Source organism: Alosa sapidissima, chromosome 10, assembly GCF_018492685.1.
Source record: "Alosa sapidissima isolate fAloSap1 chromosome 10, fAloSap1.pri, whole genome shotgun sequence".
Classification (NCBI taxonomy): domain Eukaryota; kingdom Metazoa; phylum Chordata; class Actinopteri; order Clupeiformes; family Clupeidae; genus Alosa; species Alosa sapidissima.
Window position 1 is genome coordinate 16,242,085 of NC_055966.1, and position 24,266 is coordinate 16,266,350.

The following is a 24,266-nucleotide window of genomic DNA, read 5'->3' on the forward strand; positions in this document are numbered from 1 at the left end:
ATAGGCGAATCAAGTGAACAGCTGATACACTTTGGCCTGCACTATTAAGGGAAACAAATTAAACATCATAAACTACATATTTTCTAAAAGCATATAACCTCTAGAAGTGATGTGACACCAATTAGGACATGTCCCATCTTCCTCCATGCAATGCACAATACATTGCCATCTATTCTGTATAGGCGAATCTAGTGTAAAGCGGACACATTTTAACATATACTGTCTAGGGAAAGCAAATTAAACACCCTAAACTATATATTTTCTGAAAGCATAAACCCTCCAGAGGAGATATAACACCATTTAAGATATTTCCCATCTTCCTCCATGCCATGCACAATACATTGCCCTGTATTCTGTAAAGCTGAATCTAGTGTAAAGTGGATACATTTTGGCCTATAATGTCCAGGGAAAACAGATTAACCACCCTAAACTATATATTTTCTAAAAGCATATGCCCTCTAGATGAGATATAATACCAGTTAAGTATTATCTTCCTCCATGCCTTGGACATGGTACATATTCCTATATTGCATTTACTCTGTATTAAAACACATTGATTTTAATATATCGCTGAAAAAGCTAGAGCATTCAAAAATGTTCAATGTTAACATTTAAAATCATATTATTGTTTAATTTGACCATCATTTGTCCTCAGATTCACCCCTGTGGGCTGAATAGTAATTGAGATATAGGGCTATATTTGTCTAATATGCATGGTCACTAGCAAATAGCTTAGGGGTTTGTCCAGTCCACATTGGGTGTGGTTTTGTTTTCAAAAGTCCGGCAAAAAGGTGGATCTTATGTTTCTTAATTAGTCATGGGTGTGTTTTGGGCTTAACATCCTTTAAACTAATGAGAGTGACATCTGTCATTCCCTTTAACAGCAAGCAGTGCGCCTTCAAAAAGCGCATCGATATTTTGATAGTCAGCGGCGTTATGTTCCCCATTGTAATCGTGTAATTGGTAATGTTTTACATGGATGTGCGCTGGTGCACATGAGAATCACAGGCTCAGTCCCTGCCTCAGTCATTGCAAGCGCCTCTGATTGACAAGTAACTGTTAAACTGACAAGTAACTGTTAAAAACAGCACTCACTGATGCACTTATTCTTACTGTACTCTAATGTTTTTAAATTGTCCTAAAATTGTTGAGAACTGCTCTAAAACTTAAACTGTTTACTATGTTGTTAGTCGCTTTGGCTAAAAAGCGTCAGCCAAATGTAATGTGGGAGATTGATTAATCACCACTATGTGGATACTGTTTTTAGAATTGATTTAGATTAAGTGTTAGTTAGTATAATTTGTATTTTTGTAATTTGTATTTTAGTATATTTTTATATATTGTATTAAGTGTTAGTTAGTATAATTTGTATTTTAGTATATTTAGCATATTCTTTATCTTCTACTGTCCTTATTGCTTAGTTGTGTATTTATATTATATACTTTAATTACTCTCTCTGCTGTTAAAGAATGTGTTTGTGTTGTATGTATGCTGCTGAGACTTTGAATTTCCCCTGGGGATCAATAAAGTATCTATCTATCTATCTAGCTAACATTAGCACGAATTACCATGGCAACAAGATTGCTAAATGAGCTTCAAAGCTATATCAACTATTGGGTCTCTTCTTGGTAATAGGCTAAAGCAGTCACTTTTGTTTGTTGTACATCTTCCAGGAGTGTCATCACCATGTTGGTCCAGGACCGTCTTTACAATGTTGGTCCAGGATCAACATGGCGATGTTGGTCCAGGATTAACATTGTAAAAACGGTGCTGCACCAAAATTCTAAAGACGGTCCCTGACCAACATTGTAAAGACGGTCCTGGACCAACATTGTAAAGACAATATTGTAAAGTCGGTCCTGGACAAACATGACAATGTGGGTCCTGGACCAACATTGTAAAGACGGTCCTGGACAAACATGACAATGTGGGTCCTGGACCAACATTGTAATGACAGTCCTGGACAAACATGACAATGTGGGTTCAGGACCAACATTGTAAATACGGTCCTGGACCAACATTGTAATAACGATCCTGGACAAACATGACAATGTGGGTCCTGGACCAACATTGTGAAGACGGTCCTGGACCAACATTGTAATGACGGTCCTGGACAAACATGACAATGTGGGTCCTGGACCCACATTGTAAAGACGGTCCTGGACCAACATTGTAATAACGGTCCTGGACAAACATGACAATGTGGGTCCTGGACCAACATTGTAAAGACGGTCCTGGACCAACATTCTAAAGTCGGTCCTGGAACAACATTCTAATGGCGGTCCAAGACCAACATGGCAACGTCGGTCCAAGACCATGTACAAACAAAAGCTACTGCTTTAGCCTATTACCAAGCTACATTAGTAGTCCAAAAGTGTGCTCCTTAGCCAGTGAACTAACATAACACCATCTTGGCACTTCACATAGTTGCATGCTGCACCTACCTATTAGCAAGCTAATTTGGTAGCATAAATGTATGTTCCCTAGCATAGCCTCTAACATAATAACAGCGGCACTAAGATTGCTAAATGAGCTTCAAAACTACTTCAACTACTGTATCCCTTCTAAATAAGTTATTTAAAAGATGCATAGCCACTGACCCTATTATTACCTGTTAGGAAGCTAATGTATTACAGTAAATGTATGGTCCCTAGCCTGGCAGCTAACATTAGATAAACATGGAACCAAGTCAGCTAAAACACAAATATGCAAGGACCTACCTGTATTGAGATACAAGTTGGTGATCCACTGGTTGTTTCTGGAGGGAAATTTCAAAATGGCAATGGGAGAAGCAGAAGGCTCACATTGATGACATCACAAGGCTGTGATTGGTTAAAGAGTTATTGTTCCAGGACCGTCATTAGAATGTTGGTCCAGGAACAACTCTTACTTGAACAAATCACGGTCACCTTACATAAACAGGACCTGTTGTTATTTAGAAACATTTTATTTTTGTTTTAATTTTTAACAACATCTTAAAATTCATTCCACCTTAACAGGGTGGTTTTGCAATGGTAACATATAATACAACGCCAGGTTAAAGAGAGTAAAATGAAAAATACAGATATAGTCATTAGTTAGCTGCAGAATTCAATATAAAAAATGTTTTATATACATACAATTTACATAATATCCAGGTGTATACCCAGATATCATTTAGAAAAAATGTGGTGTTGTCCAAAACAATACATACATTTCAAAATTGAGAAAGTTGAGAGGTTTTCCATCCTGTGTGCTGTTTCACTGGACTTAGTCCAGTGGTGATCCATATACCTCCACACCTCTCAGAGAATCCAGCAGGAATAGAGGAGATCACTGCACATCTGTAAATGAAAACAGGATTTGAACACTAATACAGGGTACATGTGCATAGGTCTACAGTACACTATACCATTATTTCAGTAGTCTGTCACAGATTATGTAGAGTAACATACACACATTCACACGCAACACACACACACACACACACACACACACACATAAAGTATCTCTTTAGAGCACAATAACAAGGACAGTATTACATTTAGGGACATTGGTCACAATGTACTGTAGTATCTATGTCATATACATTTGTCAAGAAATTGAGAGACCATTTTTACCTGGGGTTGTTGATACCATTCTGCTCCAAAGAATTTCCTATTCGTATTTCAGCCTCATTCAGTCTACTGGGAATGCTATCCACAGTGTTGGTGATTACCACAGAGAAGACTTTATGATTTTGGAGCAAATCCACTCTCCACCAAGGGTTGAGATGAGCTTCTGTGTGAGTACAGGAACCATGACCATATATGCCGTCACGATTCCCATCAATGGCATTGTTTGCAAATCCATTTCCAGCAAGGTCTGACTGCGTTGCTCTCCCTTTTAAAGCCACATTCTCACCTGCATGGAAACAATGAAAGAACACCAAATTATCTACTACCAAATAATATGCATCATTCCCATGTGTGGAGTGGTGGAGTTTGTTGAAGACCTGTATCTCCGCATTCTACACCTTGTTAGCCTGGTGAGCCAGACCCACATTAAAATGTAGGGTCTGGGCACTCACCATTTGCAGTGCTTAGTCCGAGGGGCGGGATAATCGGTTGTCTTTCAAATTCCCTCTGCACGCAATAGGACAGCGCTGAGTCCCATGCGTTTTCCCACCAGCGGAGCTAGTTGGCTAGCTCAAAATTTTGGCATTTTAAAACAAGCTTAACTTGTGTTACACTGTTGGCCAACAGCAACATCCATCTTCTTTGTTTTGAAGTAGCAGGGAATTCAAGCCAAACCGTTGCAACTCTGCCATCAATCATTATGTTAAGCCCGCCTAACGACTCTATACACGATCTGATTGGCCTGATAGAAGTTTAATTTTTCAAGCTCACAAGGCAACAGAGAGTTGCTAGACTAGCCCTGCAAGCAAATTTAATTTGCTGCCGCTAGGGTGCGTCTAGATTTCTAGGCTAACACCTTGTCGCAATCATGTGTGAACACTTGTTCATAATTATACACCAACACACTAACAAATCAAGACAAATCACCAAACAATGATCAAGACACAGCCATACTAATACAACAACTGTATCAAATCCCAACCCCATAGCACACTTCACAGACCCCAACCTGATATGTTTCCTATTTCAAATAAGAAGCAATGAGCATCAGCTACGGTATATCACTTTAAAAAATAGTTTGAGTATTTTGTCACATGCTTTATTTACAAGGACAACTCTTACCTGCTGGAGCTGGATATCCATACACCTCAACCTCACAAAGTATCAAAATCTGGTTGTGTCCAGGCAAAACAACATTAAGATAGCGTCCATGTACCCCATTATCCCATCTGAGGGTAAGGGATCTGCCAGCTGGGATGGAGGATATGACCCCTGCCCTGAAATAAAAGAGTTATAGTGCTTTATGTTACTGTGTGTCTCATATTCACCATCTTTATATGAAACAGAATACATCTAATTATGACCGCCGCGCAGCGAAGCGGCGGTCATATAGGTTTAGTCAGATTTTTTTTTTTTTCTTTTTTTTTTTCTTTTTCGCATGCCCAAATTTCCGTCAATGATTCCCGGGACACTGAAAGACCGGGGTACATGAAACTTGGTGGACATGTAACCCCACATGGATAGCATGGAACCATCGTTTTTCGTTTTCATCTGTAGCCCCCCCGCTGAATTGGACCCCCCGAAAGGAGGGTAGGGCAGACACAGTTTTCTGTGAATATCTCGAAAACCGTAGGGTTTAGGAGGACCATTTTTTTTTTGTATGTTGATCTCAAGGGGCCATGTCAACCCATTCCATAACCACTCATTTCATGTATAGCGCCACCTAGTTAAACACAAAAAAGTAAAAATGAGGTGTTGTAATTGAAGGTATCTGTGACCTAACATAGTCAAAACTGCACGAAATTGGAAGTGTAGGATCATTATGACACCCTCTGTATGCACGCCAAGTTTTGTGGAATTCCGTTCATGGGGGGCCACACAATAAATTAATTTATGTTACTATACACCAACTGGCCTGTAGGTGGCCGGAGACAGTTTTCTGTGAATATCTCGAGAACCGTAGGGCCTAGGAGGTCCACCTTTTTTTTGTATGTTGGTCTTAAGGGGGCATGTCAACCCATCCCATTACCACTTATTTCATGTATAGCGCCACCTAGTTAAAAATTAAAAAGCAAAAAATTAGGTGTTTTAATCTCAATATCTCTGGCTGACAAGGTCAAAACTGCACGAAATTAAAAGTGTAGGATCATTATGACACCCTCTGAATGCATGCCAAGTTTTGTGTACTTTCGTTCATGGGGGGCCTTACGATAAAATAATTTATGTGTACATTTAGTGACGTACACCAACAAGGATTCCCGGGACACTGAAAGACCGGGGTACACAAAACTTGGTGGGCATGTACCCCCACATGGATAGCATGGATCCGTCATTTTTCGTTTTCATCTGCAGCCCCCCCCGCTGGACTGGACCCCCGAAAGGAGGGTAGGGCAGACACAGTTCTCTGTGAATCTTTTATGGTATGTTGGTCTCAAGGGCCCACATCAACCTGGCTCATAATCACTCATTTGTGATTTGCCCCCCCCCCCCGGTAAAAAATGAAAATCAGTAGGATTAAAAGAAAGCCAAAATAAATATTCATCATCATCATCATGGCTGCATTTTCAGTATTGGCGAGAAGTAGTCGTTTGTCCACTAGATGGCGCATCGTTGCAGTGAGACGTAATTTTGTTGGAAGTTAAAAGTGGGTTGGAAAAAACAATGGACGCTTCATAGACAAGGACTGTAATTTACCGCAGCGAACATCTAATAAGGATAGGACGATGTTCACATGAAGTGTAATTCCCATTTCTTCTTGAAGCCGAAATAAATCTGAGGATGTTTATCGGACATGCTTGGTTTTTACTGCAGGTACGTTAATCTTGTAATATCAATAAGGACCTAGGTAATGTTACCGTTAGCGTTGGTTGAGTGATGGAGGCATTTGATTGATTGCATTTGTAGAAAACTATAAATGCGGTTATACCAAGCAAATGTATAGCAGCACTGTTTGTATCTTTCGACTGTCATTTATTGCACGTGCTACAAAATCATTCTGTGCAATGGAAGATTTACCAACGTTACACCGGTCTGATACAGTTTTGCCTATACATGCGTGAGACTGAGACGCCTGTTTATTTTGTTTTAAGTGCAGGGTGTGAGAGGGGAATCGATGTGCTTTGATTACAGCTTGGTAGTTGTAGTCTGTGAAATTAAAAAGCACGTGTGTGTGAAGTATCCAAACAATGACACCTTCATTTAATTATGGCTGCTTTAGCAAAACACCTTAAGCTACTGTGTAGTGGGTCCCATTTAGAAGTGGCTACTTCATTCGCGATTTCCTTGACTCATGGAGCTGCGTGAATGTTATTACAACTTTTCGCCACGATATGACAGTTTAAGTCCGCTTGATACTGTAAGGCATAAGCCATTTGTGTCGCCAGCATAGCCTATTGACAATTTATGTTGTCAATAGGCCTACCTTATAATCCTACCTGTAGCTTAGGGAAGCTAACAGCTTTCTATTAGGATCTAGTTTGTTAGTTACCGTTTTGTCATAACTCCCTGATGCATTTTTGCATTTAGAATAGCCAGAGCGTGTATATCTCAATCGGAAAATTAAACAATATCGGGTGCCTATGGACTAGGCTGGGTGAACCCAGCCTGATCTGCCCGCTATTTATTTTTTGATTTCTTAAAAGATTGAGCTTGGTCTGATGAAAGCCAGACTAGCCATGGACCTCAGTTAAACAATGCAAGGGAACATGAATAAGCCTATATTTGCACTAACAATAACGGACAAAAGCTCTTCAACTTTGGCCCGTTAAAATGTGTATGAACAGTCTAGCGACGCATTTCATCAAGGCCCATTTGGACATGTCAGTTATTTGCACCACTGGTTAGATGTAAAACAGCATTTCGTTTCAGACTAGGCTACTGTTACTTAATTTGTGCATTAACAATAACGTTTCAGACTACTGTTACTTAATTTGTGCATTGACAATAAAGTATTACATGAACTAAAGATGACTAAAATCTTATGTAGAAGAAGAAACATTCACAAAAAATCCATCCATCCAAAAATGACCTTTGTTTTTGATAGCTGTTGAAAACGGCATGGAACTGACAGAGATGTTTTTGTTTAAAAATACATAAAAAATAAATAAATAAATAAATAAATAACATTATGCTGATACCTTTTGCTTTTCCCAAATACAATGTAGCCTACAGGTGTAAGTGACCTTTCATCAATCCAGTTGCAATGGATGAACTGTGATGAACTGCCCTACTTGTGATTGTTTAGAGATTTTAAAGGTTTTATAACAATTCTACATCTTCTTTGGCTATTCTACAATCTATTCACCTTTTCAGCACCAGTAGGGTACTTTCTGTGCAGCCGCACACACACACTCAGGCATGCCAAACAAGCATACACAAAAGTTTCAAGAGTGGGGGATGGAGTAAAATATGGAGACAAATTGAAGTGTGATTTATTTTCGCGGAACGGATGTACAGGACTGAGCGGCGGTCATATTGTGTGGTACATATGCGGTACATCTGGTTATTTCTATGAATGATTGTTTGGTTGACAGATTAATTCATGAATTGATTATTTAGATGTTGTTCATACATTGTTCATACTGCATATCTATATCTATTCTGCTCTTATAAGGTTTCTGCTAATACACTGCACATATTTAAAGTTACTATATTACTGTAAACCATTCCACCTTCTTAACTGTATAATATTGTCTACACTGCACTATATATATCGTATACTGTTTATGCACCACCTGCCTATACTGTGTATATCACATGGCACTTTTCTGCAAATTGCATCGCAAACTGCATTTTGTTGTCTATGTACTTGTACTCTGAACAATGACAATAAAGTTGGTACAGTGGACTTTTGCAACATGTTGTGTGTGCACATAGTTGGGTAAGGGTTTAGAATATTATACCAAAATCAAACAAAATCTAAAAGCATAATCCTTTTCACACATTCACCTAACAAAACCACCTAGCTTCATAGAAGTTGAAGATTAATATTCATTATCTCAATGGAAGAACAATATTCATTATCTCAATAGCTTTTCAACACTCCCTGTTACCTTCAGTTATTTAACTATCAGAGCCATTTTGAAACTCACAATGCCATTGTCCAGCAGGGAGTTGCCAATATGAATCTGAGCCCCATTTAGTTCGTAAATGGGTGTAAAACAGTGATTTATTTGCATGGCTAGCCCGATGCCGAAGCACCACTATTGAAAAAGCTGTTGGTAGCATCGGCTAACTAGCGCCAGATTTTGGAGTGCAGGGGACAAGCCGAGATGGGCTATGAGACATACGTTCACACTCTGTATCATGTTTCAATACACTTTAGGTCAATATCACACCGGAATTCTCCTTTAACAACTCCTTAGGAGTTATCTTATCAGTATCTTATAAACAATGATTATCACTAGCTTGAAAATGTTTGTCAGAAACAGGAAACATGTACATCAATAACAATATCTAAGTCACGAGGACCTCATCAACCATTGTAATGAGGGTACAATTAGGAAATAACTTCTAGCTAAGTTCTAGCAGTTGTTCAAATGCCCTGACACAGACACACACACACACACACACACACACACACACACACACACAATCTCTCTCTCTCTCTCTCTCTCTCTCTTTCTCTCTCTCTCACTCACACACACACATACACACACACACTCTCTCTCACACACACACACACACACACCAGGCATATGCTTATGGTGGGGCGGGGGTAGGGGGTTGTTTAGGCTGAAAAGCGGAGAAGTGTCTCACAGCAGAGTGTCAGGTGTCTGTGCATGTTGTGTCTGTATACTATGCACAGCACACACACACACACACACACACACACACTTTTATTGATACAAAAGGCAAGGCATGCTCCAAAATCCAAAAAGCAAGACATTTTTTTTATTGAAATCCAAAAGGCAAGCAAGGAAAACAATATCCAAACAAATACTGTGGGAAGAGTCACTGAAAAGGTGACAGGTCTGAATGGCTCACATACTGTTACAGGTTCTTCCATTAGAACACTCAACACTTAAGGATAAACAAAATGGCTGAGGCAGATCTTTTTGCCTCCTTTTTTAGTCCTGTGCCGTGAGATCAGAGATTATTTAAATCCAGCCAGTTGGAGTGACCTCTGAATCCGGCTGCGTTGATGTCCAGTTTTCTGTTCTGCTTTAGTTTGAACCCAAAAAACTGAGCCTCGTTTTTGGAAGCAGCAGGTATGTTGCGCTGCTGTAGATGTAGAAACAACGATTTGCCTGATAGTTATCACTAACAGCTATGTCATCATTGTTGAGCATGTTGAGAAGATGACCTGTTCTGGAAATACACACACACACCCCCCCCCCCCCCCCCCACACACACACACACAAACACACACGAGAGTAGTCGCTGTTGCTTCGTTCATGGATATTTCGCGGTTGTCATCGTTTTAATTGGATGGTGAGAAACATTTTTTTTTCCATTGTTTATAAGTTGGTTGTCTATACTCATTAATTTCTATATATGATGTAGCTCTGTCAATATTCTAGTAAATGTGCAGGACTATTTTTTACCATCAACGTATAGCCTGACGTCATTAACACTATTAAACAACAACGCTTTCTAGAAACAGGTCGAAAGTTGTTTCATACGATGGTGGTTTTGTAACCATGCAGCTAACTTTTGTAGAAATGGATCCTTGGGCATTATCCCACTTACTGAGAGAAAGTAGGTAACCGATTAACCGGTTCAGTTGAAAGTCTTGGTAGAATTGGATCCCTGCCTGCAGGTTTATGTTATGTGTCTGTATTTCATTTTATGGTTTGACAAGGCAGTTTGGACAGATTTGGACATCATGGCAGCAGTGGAGGAGTGGGGAAGGAGACCAGGGCCACAGCAAGGGTTTGGAAAATAATGAGGACCGGTTGGGGTTGGGGGTGACCACAAATTATATATGTAAGGGATAATGTATAGAACGCTGGTCATAATCAGAAAATAAGTCCCGACAGGGCGAACAGGACTTGTTTCATCCTGAAGGGACTTATTTTTTTGATAATGACTAGCGTTCTATACATTGTACAGCTTATTATACGGCTATTTGCCTAAACGAAAAAATAAACTCCATGATATGTCTACCACCATAATCTTAAGAGATACTGTACCATTTAAAAACTACCAAAAATACCATTTACTCTACTGATCAGGCTAGCTCGAAAATGAGGTTGCAAACAGGAAGTATGCAGCAAAAAAATATACTACTCAAGTTCTGCCATGCTCAAGGCCCTCAGCAACAGTTTGACCTTGTCTCTCGTTTAGGAAAGCCAGAGTAGATCACACTCCCATTACCATCAACGGAGCATTTTGTTTTGTTGACAGCTTCAGATTTCTAGGCATAAACATCTCAGACACTCTAACATCGTCATTGAACTCCAAGTGCACCCTCAAGAAGGCACAACAACGCCTTTATTTTCTGAGGCGTCTTAAAAAGTGTGGCCTAAGTACCAGAGCACTTGAGAATTTCTACCGATGCACCATTGAGAACGTTCTTTCTTTTTGCATCACAGTGTGGTATGGGAGCACAACCTCCCATGACTGCAAACAATCGCAAAGAATTGTCAAGTCAGCAACCAGGATTACTGACGCTGATCTACCTGATCTCCACGACATTTACACTTCCCGCTGCAAAAGAAAAGCTGATTGTATTATTAGAGACCCCAATCATCCCACTCATGCTCTGTTCTCTCCCCTACCATCCGGGAGATGTTACCATAGCATTAAATCCAGCACCACCCGTCTCAGAATAAGGTTATTGATATCTTATCAACAATGCTTATCAGTAGCTTGAAAATATTGAAATGTCAAAACAGGAAACACAGCAAAACGAAAAGGATAATAGTAGTCGATCGAAGTTCATCAACAGTTTGACCTTGTCTTCAGTTAATCAGTTGGCTATTCTGATAAGGGTAGCCTACAATAAGGAAACAACTTATTTTTAACAGTTGTTCAAATGCCCCGACACACACACAATGGACTACATTGTACAGTTCAACTTCAATGTCATACACACACACACACCCTCACAAACATGCACCCACACATACAAACACACATACACACAAACACACACACACAAGCACACACAAACACACACAAAAACTTAACTTACATGTAGGCACATACACTCAATAAACACACACAGAAGCACACATATACACAAAAACAACCACACACTCTGCACACACTCAATTACAAACACAAAAAAGGAAAAAATGTGCTGGACTGGGCGGTGGTCATATTTTGTACCGTTCTGCGGTACATCTAGTTGGGTCCCTGCCTGCAGTTTTGTGTTATTTGTCTATATTTCATTTTATGGTTTGACAAGGCAGTTTGGACAGATTTGGACATCATGGCAGCAGTGGAGGAGTGGGGAAGGAGACCAGGGCCACAGCAAGGGAAAATAGTAAGAACTGGTTCGTGATGGGGGTGACCACAAATTATATATGTAGACATTACATAAACAGGACCTGTTGTTATTTAGAAACATTTTATTTTTGTTTTAATTTTTAACACCATCTTAAAATTCATTCCACCTTAACAACGTGGTTTTGCAACGGGAAAATATAATACAACGCCAGATTAAAGAGAGTAAAATGAAAAATACAGATATAGTCATTATTTAGCTGCAGAATTCAATATAAAAAATGTTTTATATACATACAATTTACATAATATCCAGGTGTATACCCAGATATCATTTAGAAAAAAGGTAGTGTTGTCCAAAACAATACATACATTTCAAAATTGAGAAAGTTGAGAGGTTTTGAGAGGTTTTCCATCCTGTGTGCTGTTTCACTGGACTTAGTCCAGTGGTGATCCATATACCTCCACTTCACAGAGTATTAGATACTCTGTACGTCCAGGAATCACCACGGTAACATAGCGTCCCTCCATCCCATGACATTCAAAGGTCTCAGAGAATCCAGCAGGAATAGAGGAGATCACTGCACATCTGGAAATGAAAACAGGATTTGAACACTAATACTAATACAGGGTCCATGTGCATAGGTCTACAGTACACTATACCATTATTAAAGTATCTCTTCAGAGCACAATAACAAGGACAGTATTAAATTTAGGGACATTGGTCACAATGTACTGTAGTATCTATGTCATATACATTTGTCAAGAAATTGAGAGACCATTTTTACCTGGGGTTGTTGATACCATTCTGCTCCAAAGAATTTCCTATTCGTATTTCAGCTCCATTCAGTCTACTGGGAATGTTATCCACAGTGTTGGTGATTACCACAGAGAAGACTTTATGATTTTGGAGCAAATCCACTCTCCACCAAGGGTTGAGATGAGCTTCTGTGTGAGTACAGGAACCATGACCATCTATGCCGTCACGATTTCCATCAATGGCATTGTTTGCAAATCCATTTCCATAAAGATCTGACTGCGTTGCTTTCCCTTTTAAAGCCACATTCTCACCTGCATGGAAACAATGAAAGAACACCAAATTATCTACTACCAAATAATATGCATCATTCCCATGTGTGGAGTGGTGGAGTTTGTTGAAGACCTGTATCTCCGCATTCTACACCTTGTTAGCCTGGTGAGCCAGACCCACATTAAAATGTAGGGTCTGGGCACTCACCATTTGCAGTGCTCAGTCCGAGGGGCGGGATAATCGGTTGTCTTTCAAATTCCCTCTGCACGCAATAGGACAGCGCTGAGTCCCATGCGTTTTCCCACCAGCGGAGCTAGTTGGCTAGCTCAAATTTTTGCCATCTTAAAACAAGCTCAACTCGTGTACCCCATTATCCCATCTGAGGGTAAGGGATCTGCCAGCTGGGATGGAGGATATGACCCCTGCCCTGAAATAAAAGAGTTATAGTGCTTAATGTTACTGTGTGTCTCATATTCACCATCTTTATATGAAACAGACTACATCTAATTATTTCTATGAATGATTGTTTGGTTGACAGATTAATTCATTAATTGATTATTTAGTACATGTTGTTCATACTGCATATCTATATCTATTCTGCTCTTATAAGGTTTCTGCTAATACACTGCACATATTTAAAGTTACTATATTACTGTAAACCATTCCACCTTCTTAACTGTATAATATTGTCTACACTGCACTATATATCGTATACTGTTTATGCACCACCTGCCTATACTGTGTATATCACATTGCACTTTTCTGCAAATTGCATCGCAAACTGCATTTTGTTGTCTATGTACTTGTACTCTGAACAATGACAATAAAGTTCATTTAAATTCAAATTTAATCTAATCTAGTAGGCTACAGTGGACTTTTGCAACATGTTGTGTGTGCACATAGTTGGGTAAGGGTTTAGAATATTATACCAAAATCAAACAAAATCTAAAAGCATAATCCTTTTCACACATTCACCTAACAAAACCACCTAGCTTCATAGAAGTTGAAGATTAATATTCATTATCTCAATGGAAGAACAATATTCATTATCTCAATAGCTTTTCAACACTCCCTGTTACCTTCAGTTATTTAACTATCAGAGCCATTTTGAAACTCACAATGGATTGCTATTGCCATTGTCCAGCAGGGAGTTGCCAATATGAATCTGAGCCCTGTTTAGTTCCTCAGAGCAGCAGTCTCCTCTGTTGGTGATGACGACAGAGGTGATTATGTACGGGCTCAAAAGATCAACCCTCCACCAGGGATTCGTTTGTCTATCAGTAGCAGTGCAGGATCCATGATGAAAATGTGAGTCACGATTTCCATCAATGGCATTGTGGGCATCACTGTACCCTGACCATGAGTTGTCAATTAGGTCTGATTGTGTGGCCTTTCCATACAATGCCACATTTTTAGCTGTAAAGAAAAAACAATTACATTCATATCACTTAAACAGTAAGATTGTATCATTTTATAGTCTTAGATTATGGAAGTCAGCGTGCCACAGTTTAAAACGCTTTATAAACCACCTGCAACACATGCACAGCAGGGGCGTCGCTAGCAGTTGAAAACAATCGGGGCTTGGCCCGTAGAGTCTAAACGGTTCTCATAATTTTGATTTTTGCCTGCCCATGCTGCTCACTATTGATAGATTAAGCCCCCGACTATAGCCTCATTGTGCCACATTGATTGAATAATATGGACAATGATATTTTGGCCATTAAAGGATATAATGACCTGTTGCTATCTTGATATTTCTGTTTGCTATTAAAAACAAACTATAGGCTATTTAAATTGCAAAGATGCATATTAAATGGTTCATTTGGCCATGCCAACTACACCTACTGTAGATAACCAACCTGGACTTGAAAATGACAAAAACAACATAACTCTGCCACCTCCTTGTCACCTTTATGATTTCATTATAGCTTTCTTATACCAAATAGGAAATGCAACAACAGTGTAATAAATAGACAATCAAAGCTTGTCATTGTTTACCTTGAGGTCGTGCCAGAACTGTGAATCCTGACACATGAAGAGCAATAATGAAGAAAAGTGTCTCCATTCTAGGAAGGAAAAATGAACTTTTAGCAGTAATCAATTGAGAAATAAGCACATTATAATATAATAAGCCCTTCATAACATTATCTTTACAAAACAAGACTGCAAAAAGTAAAATGTAAGGACACTCTCCACTCTGCTGAGTGCTTTGTACATTACAATTATAAGCGCTCTGTAGATCCTACATGGACATGATGGAAATACTCTCCCTCTCACCTTGATATGTTGTACTTCTTTTTTTCATAAACACGTACTTGTATCTCTCTGAAGAAATGCCATGTATTTCATAGCTTTCTGGCCATATATATATATACCACTGGGTCACAACAGTGTTTTCCCCCCTTAACAACTCCTTAGGAGTTATCTTATCAGTATCTTATAAACAATGATTATCACTAGCTTGAACATGTTTGTCAGAAACAGGAAACATGTACATCAATAACAATATCTAAGTCACGAGGACCTCATCAACCATTGTAATGAGGGTACAATAAGGAAATAACTTTCTAGCAGTTGTTCAAATGCCCCGACACAGACATACACACACACACACACACACAATCTCTCTCTCACTCACACACACACACATACACACACACACTCTCTCTCTCACACACACACACACACACACCAGGCATGTGCTTATGGTGGGGCGGGGGTAGGGGGTTGTTTAGGCTGAAAAGCGGAGAAGTGTCTCACAGCAGAGTGCCAGGTGTCTGTGAATGTTCTTGTGCATGTGTCTGTATACTATGCACAGCACACACACACACACACACACTTTTATTGATACAAAAGGCAAGACATGCTCCAAAATCCAAAAGGCAAGACATTTTTTTATTGAAATCCAAAAGACAAGCAAGAAAACAATATCCAAACAAATACTGTGGGAAGAGTCACTGAAAAGGTGACAGGTCTGAATGGCTCACATACTGTTACAGGTTCTTCCATTAGAACCCTCAACACTTAAGGATAAACAAAATGGCTGAGGCAGATCTTTTTGCCTCCTTTTTTAGTCTTGTGCCGTGAGATCAGAGATCATTTAAATCCAGCCAGTTGGAGTGCACTCTGAATCCGGCTGCGTTGATGTCCAGTTTTCTGTTCTGCTTTAGTTTGAACCCAAAAAACTGAGCCTCGTTTTTGGAAGCAGCAGGTATGTTGCGCTGCTGTAGATGTAGAAACAACGATTTGCCTGATAGTTATCACTAACAGCTATGTCATCACTGTTGAGCATGTTGAGAAGATGACCTGTTCTGGAAATACACACACACCCACACACACACACCCCCACACACGAGAGTAGTCGCTGTTGCTTCGTTCATGGATATTTCGCGGTTGTCATCGTTTTAATTGCATTAGTTTAATTGACCCTCCATGTTCATACCTGAACACCCTCCATTAGAGTATTTCACTTATCATTACGTTTTACATTTACATTCATTCATCTTTGAGTGCAGGGGTGGACCAACAGAGTTGGATGGTGAGAAACATTTTTTTTTCCATTGTTTATAAGTTGGTTGTCTATACTCATTCATTTCTATATATGATGTAGCTCTGTCAATATTCTAGTAAATGTGCAGGACTATTTTTTACCATCAACGTATAGCCTGACGTCATTAACACTATTAAACAACAACGCTTTCTAGGAACAGGTCGAAAGTTGTTTCATACGATGGTGGTTTTGTAACCATGCAGCTAACTTTTGTAGAAATGGACCCTTGGGCATTATCCCCCTTACTGAGAGAAAGTAGGTAACCGATTAACCGGTTCAGTTGAAAGTCTTGGTAGAATTGGATCCCTGCCTGCAGGTTTGTGTTATTTGTCTGTATTTCATTTTATGGTTTGACAAGGCAGTTTGGACAGATTTGGACATCATGGTAGCAGTGGAGGAGTGGGGAAGGAGAATAATGAGGACCGGTTGGGGTTGGGGGTGACCACAAATTATATATGTAAGGGATAATGTATAGAACGCTGGTCATAATCAGAAAATAAGTCCCGACAGGGCGAACAGGACTTGTTTCATCCTGAAGGGACTTATTTTTTTGATAATGACTAGCGTTCTATACATTGTACCGCTTATTATACGGCTATTTGCCTAAACGGAAAAATAAACTCCATGATATGTCTACCACCATAATCTTAAGAGATACTGTACCATTTAAAAAAAATGGTAGTGTTGTCCACAACATTACAAAGATTTGAATTAAGAAAGTGAGAGGTTTTGAGAGGCTTTCCATCCTGTGTGCTGTTTGTCTCCGGTTAGCTATTCTAATAAGGGTAAGGAATAAGGAAATAATTTGTTTTTAGTTGACACACCTACACACACATGCAATGTACACACACACACACACACACACACACACACACCCTTAGACCCCAGCACAATTTCAATCTAACTAAAATTAAAATACTCAATTGATTGTGATCCTTTTCCTATTGAAAAAAAAAATGTTCCACTGCAGCTTTCATCCATTGTGTCATTACAGGTGCTATAATTTTGAGCAATGTTGACACTTGCAGGTTTTCAGGGCGTTGTCTCCTAAATCAGTGCCTGGCAGGCCTGTGTGTATTTACTCTACTGATCAGGCTAGCTCGAAAATGAGGTTGCAAACAGGAAGTATGCAGCAAAAAAAGATACTACTCAAGTTCTGTCATGCTCAAGGCCCTCAGCAACAGTTTGACCTTGTCTCTCGTTTAGGAAAGCCAGAGTAGATCACACTCCCATTACCATCAACGGAGCATTTTGTTTTGTTGACAGCTTCAGATTTCTAGGCATAAACATCTCAGACACTCTAACATCGTCATTGAACTCCAAGTGCACCCTCAAGAAGGCACAACAACGCCTTTATTTTCTGAGGCGTCTTAAAAAGTTTGGCCTAAGTACCAGAGCACTTGTGAATTTCTACCGATGCACCATTGAGAACATTCTTTCTTTTTGCATCACAGTGTGGTACGGGAGCACAACCTCCCATGACTGTAAACAATCGCAAAGAATTGTCAAGTCAGCAACCAGGATTACTGACGCTGATCTACCTGATCTCCACGACATTTACACTTCCCGCTGCAAAAGAAAAGCTGATTGTATTATTAGAGACCCCAATCATCCCACTCATGCTCTGTTCTCTCCCCTACCATCCGGGAGACATTACTGTGGCATTAAATCCAGCACCACCCGTCTCAGTAATAGTGTTTTTCCACAGGTGGTAAGACTTGAATAGCTGATGCACTTTCTGTCTTGCACTATGCACTTTATGTCTGTTTTTGTCTGTTACAGTACATGTCTCCTTGTCTGTTATACTGCATGTGAGTGACAGAGCAAAATGCATTTCATTGTATTGTAGACCTACTAAATACATAGGACAATAAACCAAAACCAAACTTGTTAGGTTGGCCGGTTCAGGAAATAAATAATAAGGAGATCAATTGTTTGTTTTTTTACCAGGTGTTCAAAATCCACAACACCCATGCACACACACACCCACATCCACGTGCACACACACACACCACTGAAGGTTATGGTTATGGTTATGGGATTTGGCAGACGCTTGTCCGAAGCTAAACATAGAAGGACCGCATGATGGCATGACCGCATGATTGGTCCAAATGTCCAATACAAATCCATGAACAGATGGAGTGATGTGTTTATTTATGTTTTCTTTGTTGAAATACAGTAGTGTCTTATAGTATTAGATAGCCTTGTCCTTCCGCTTTTTATAATATTGTATCTAATTGCATTGATTAGGGATACATCCATACTGCCCTACAAAGGCAAAAGGCAGTATATGCATTTTTGGTCAAAAATGAGTTATTGTCATTTTTGGGATATAAAGACTTCCTTTATCATGTGGATAAATATCTATACTCAATTTGACTGTTTTTTCGAAAAAAATAGAGGGTTGTGTTCACAGTAACTCCCAAAACCATACTGCCGTACAAAGGCAAAAGGCAGTAACTGACCAGAGTGTCAAACTGAGAAAAATTACTTCAAAGTTTTTTGTTTTGTCTACACAAATGTATTATAGGTAGAGCAATGAAAATCTGGTGACTTGTTGCCCTGATAAAGAAATGTGTGTATATAAAAAATCTTGTGCTCAAAGTTGACCTTTAACCCTTATTTGTCAGATACTGTACTCTGCCTTTGTATTATGTACTAAAATAAGGAGTCGTGCAAAGGCAAAAGGCAGTAACTGGGGCATTGAGGAGACAAAGAAAGAAGACTGTAAAAAAAACTTTTTCCTCTTATGCCCCTTAATAGAAGGGCTTTCTGGCTCTCACTTCTTGTGGAGGAGTGACAGCATAATTCAAGTCAAGTTTATTGCATCCAAAACAATGGAAATTACATTCTTATCCGTCATAAGAAACCAATTCACTTGTTTTTAACTCCATACATTAATTTTAATCCATCCATTAATTTGATATCTTTGCGTTCTCTTTCAAATAAATTATTGTTTTTAATTATCAGAGATAGTTGTTGTATTTATTCATACTGTACACTCTTGTGTCACCTATCTGCACACAAAATTGAAGTTCTTTAGTCTATGCATTGTCTCCAACTGAATGCACTCCCAGCACTGGATAACAACAACTAAATGTCTAAGTAATGTGTGTCATCTAAAACAAATGCCATGATTTAGACTTTATTGAAGGTGTTCAGTTAATGATCTTTTATATGGTGGTAAGCAAATATTGATTATATGTCAGTTACTGCCTTTTGGCTTTGCACAACTCCTTATTTTTAGTACATAATACAAAGGCAGAGTACAGTATCTGACAAATAAGGGTCAAAGGTCAACTTTGAGCACAAGATTTTTTTTATATACACACATTCTTCATCAGGGCAACAAGTCACCCGATTTCCATTGCTTTACCTATAATACATTTGTGTAGACAAAACACAAACTTTAAAGTAATTTTTCTCAGTTTGACACTCAGTTTGACACTTGGTCAGTTACTGCCTTTTGGCTTTGTACGGCAGCATACATCCTTACATCCATAACAATAATGATTTGCAACAAAACCCTATGCATGGCTATAGGGAAATAAGTCCAGATATTGGTGCCAAATTTTAAGAAGTTGTGGTTTTAGTTGTATCAAAAACATGGGCAGGCAACATTTGCATGTTTGCCCCTTCTTTCTTCTAATTGTGCACTTTTCGGTAGGCTTATGTGTGGCCAGATTACCATGGTTTGACGTGGTCATGTAAAACAGTATTGAAGACTATTGACTTACCTTACATTCAATGTTAAATTATATGGGTCACGTCTTTATGGTTTCCTGGTAAATAAATGATTAATCCCCCCCCCCCCCATTTATATTCATTCATTCATTCATTCAATCTTTATTAATTCTTGGAGGTTCATTGAGGGTACATTCATTCAGTCTTTATTCATTCTTGGAGGTTCATTGAGGGTAGTCCTCATTTTCAGTGAAGCCGAGATTACAGTAACCATGAAATAAGAGGAGAGATATAGTATAATAAATGTGGAGAATATATAATATATATGATCATATATATTTTTTATTGTAAGCCATGCCACTATAGTTGATGAACTATACTTGGTAATTATTCAAGGTCAAATTCTTAATTTTATGGAGTCAGATTAATCATAGTTTCTATTTTCTATTTACCACTGCTTCATCGTTCTGTCATGATGTTCAATACACGTTTAAACCTTTGATGGTCAACACAATTCTTATCCTGAGGAGCGTCTGTGCCATACCTTACACATGTTTGTATTAAGAATAGCAAGACCTAGATTTTCCCTGAGCATTATCCCACTTAGAGAGGAAGTAGGTAACCGATTAACCAGTTGAGTTGAAAGTCTCCAGAATTGGATTGGAGGAGTGGGGAAGGAGCCCAGGACCATAGCAATGGTTTAGAAAATAGTGACATTTTATTTCTGTTTTAATTTGCAACACCATCTTAAAATTCATTCCACTACAAAAGGGTGGTTTTGCAATGGAAAAAATATAATACAATGGTAGATTAAATAGAGTAATATGAAAAATACAGAAGTCATTATTTAGGCGCAGTATTCAATATAACAATTTTTTAATATATGTTAAGGTTTATACAAGAGATACCATTTCAAGAAAGTTGAGAGGTTTTGAGAGGTTTTCGATCCTGTGTGCTGTTTCAATGGACTTTAGTTCTGGACTTTAGTCCAGTGGTGATCCGTACACCTCCACTTCACAGAGTATTAGATACTCTACACGTCCAGGAATCACCACAGTAACATAGCGTCCCTCCATCCCATGACACTCAAAGGTCTCGGAGAACCCAAGAGGAATAGAGGAGATCACTGCACATCTGGAAAACAGGATTTGAACACATTTACTAATACAGGGTCCATGTGCATAGGTCTACACTATACCATTATCTCAGTAAGTATATTTCAAGTAGTCTGTCACCGATTATGTAGAGTAACATACAATACACACACACACACACACACAAACACAAACACACACACATATCTCTTCAGAGGACAATAACAAGGACAACATTACATTTTCAGACTTTCGTCGCAATGTAGTATCTGTGTCACATACATTTAACAAGAAATTGAGAGACCATTTTTACCTGGGGTTGTTGATACCATTCTGCTCCAAAGAATTTCCTACTCGTATTTCAGCCCCATTCAGTCTACTGGGAAGGTCATCCACAGAGCTGGTGATTACCACAGAGAAGACTTTATGATTTTGGAGCAAATCCACTCTCCACCAAGGGTTGCGATGAGCTTCTGTGTGAGCACAGGAACCATGAGCATAAATGCTGTCACGATTCCCATCGATGGCATTGTACGCAAAACCATTTTCATAAAGGTCTGACTGCGTTGCTTTCCCTTTTAAAGCCACATTCTCACCTGCATGGAGCCAATGAAAGAAAACTAAATTAGCAACTGCAAAATAATACGTATCATTCTCATGTGTAGAGTGGTGGAGTTTGTTGAAGATCTGATTTTCTTCTGTCATCCAATCCTTATCTCGATCATTTGTTAACACCTGTTCATATACTAACGCACCAACACACTAACAAATCAAGACAAGATGCCGCTATATTGTAATACAATTGTGTCAGATCCTGAACCATGTCACTTGACAGACCACAGCCTGATATGCATCCTATCTCAAATAAGAAGCATTGAGCATCATCTTTATCACTTTAAAAAATAGTTTGTGTATTTTATCACATGCTTTATTTACAACGACGATGCTTACCATTTGGAGCTGGATATCCATACACCTCAACCTCACAAAGTGTCAAAAGCTTGTTGTGTCCAGGCAAAACAACATTAAGATATCGTCCCTGTACCCCATTATCCCATGTGAAGCTGAGGGATCTGCCAGCTGGGATGGAGGATATGACCCCTGCCCTGAAAGTAAAGAGTTATAGTGCTTTATGTTGATACTGTGTGTCTCATAATCAACATCATTATATGAAAAAGAACACATCTACCCTACATGGGGCAAGGGTTTACAGCATTATACCTAAAACAAACACAGACAAAAAATCCTTTAAAATCATGAATATTTCTCACACATTCAACTAACAAAACCACCCAGCATCATAGAGTGGTATCAGAGGAAGGAAGTTTAAGTAAACAATATTCATTATCTCAATAGCTTTTCAACACTCCCTGTCACCTTAAATAAACTAAGCTGAGCTATTAACTGAGCTATTTTGAAACTCACAGTGGATTGTTATTGCCATTGTCCAGCTGGGAGTTGCCGATACGAATCTCAGCTCCGTTGAGTCTCTCAGGGCAGTAGTCTCCTCTGTTGGTGATGACGACTGAAGTGATTATGTACGGGCTCAAAAGATCAACCCTCCACCAGGGATTCGTTTGCCAATCAGTAGCAGTGCAGGATCCATGATGAAAATGTGGGTCACGATTTCCATCAATGGCATTGTGGGCATCACTGTACCCTGACCATGGGTTTTCAACTAGGTCTGATTGTGTGGCCCTTCCATACAATGCCAAATTTTTAGCTGTAAAGAAAAAACTATTTTACATTCTCATCACTTAATCAGCAAGATTGTATCATTTTATATTCTTGGATTAAGGAAGTCAGCATGCCACAGTTTAAAACACTTTTATAAACCACCTGCAACACATGCACAGTGTGGCCATATAGCCGACCCATGTACTGTACATGAAAGGCACCTGTACCCATGACACTTGGCGTGCTTGTAGCCCCACTAGGCTGATAAGGCCCATAGGAGTTCTAGACCCGGGGGCCACCCTCCCTTCACACTGGGAGTCAGGAAGGTGCACATTTCACATTCACGTAATACCTTAACTTTTACATACATAGTGTGTATGTGTGTGTATATATAATTTTGTAATACTAGTATAAAAGTTTAGCAATTTTGCAATACTTTGCTATAATAGTCACAAAATGACTTGTTTGTATTTATTTGAAACAGTGATAAATAGACTATCAAAGTTTGGGATTGTTTACCTTGAGGTAGTGCCAGAACTGTGAATCCTGACACATGAAGAGCGATAATCAAGAAAAGTGTCTCCATTCTGGGATGAAAAAGTTATTAGTTATTATTTTAGCAGTAATTAGAGAAATATGCACATTACTGTATGACAAGTTAGTCTAAAATAAACGCATTGCTCTTCATAACATTATCAAAAAGTATAATGTCATCACGCTTTCCCCTCTTCTGCTAAGGATTGTTGTGTACATTACAATTATAAGTGCTCTGTAGATGGACATGATGGAAATACTCTCCTTCTTACCTTGATATGTTGTACTTTGTTTTTTCAAATACACGTACTTGTATCTCTCTGAAGAAATGAAATGTATCTCATAGCTTTCTGGCCATACAGTATATATACCACTGCTCACAACAGTGTTTTTTCTCCTTAACTGCTTACTGTAGGAGTTATCTTATCAATATCTTATCAACAATGATTATCACTAGCTTGAAAATGTTTGTCCGAAACAGGAAACATGTACATCAATAATAATATCTAAGTCACGAGGACCTCATCAACCATTCTAATGAAGGTACAATAAGGAAATAACTTTCTAGCAGTTGTTCAAATGCACAGACACAGACACAGACACACACACAAACTCTCTCTCTCTCTCTCTCTCTCTCTCTCTCTCTCTCTCTCTCTCTCTCTTTCACACACACACACAGTACACACACTCTCTCTCTCACACACACACAC

At 39.0% G+C, this 24,266-nt stretch overlaps 2 protein-coding genes across 3 annotated transcripts; both read right to left on the reverse strand.

Annotated features, from left to right (window-relative positions):
* Positions 1-3,181: 3,181 nt before the first annotated feature.
* LOC121720851 (fucolectin-3-like) lies at positions 3,182-23,609 on the reverse strand. 2 transcript variants are annotated; one of them, XM_042107318.1, is made up of 6 exons: positions 23,542-23,609; positions 22,771-23,068; positions 22,297-22,451; positions 21,659-21,941; positions 21,221-21,385; positions 3,182-3,249 (listed from the first exon to the last, which is right to left on the reverse strand). In XM_042107318.1, the coding sequence occupies exons 1-5, from the start codon at positions 23,606-23,608 to the stop codon at positions 21,235-21,237; spliced, it is 954 nt and encodes a 317-aa protein (XP_041963252.1). In that variant the 5' UTR covers position 23,609; the 3' UTR covers positions 3,182-3,249; positions 21,221-21,234. The 2 variants fall into 2 exon arrangements, with proteins under 2 accessions (XP_041963252.1, XP_041963251.1); XM_042107317.1 differs by lacking the exon at positions 3,182-3,249 and having other exon boundaries at positions 21,192-21,385.
* On the reverse strand, positions 12,426-15,082 carry LOC121721013. Its single transcript, XM_042107549.1, has 5 exons — positions 15,016-15,082; positions 14,136-14,433; positions 13,384-13,444; positions 12,776-13,164; positions 12,426-12,576 (listed from the first exon to the last, which is right to left on the reverse strand). Exons 1-5 carry the CDS (start codon positions 15,080-15,082, stop codon positions 12,426-12,428), a joined length of 966 nt encoding a protein of 321 aa, XP_041963483.1.
* Positions 23,610-24,266: the final 657 nt, after the last annotated feature.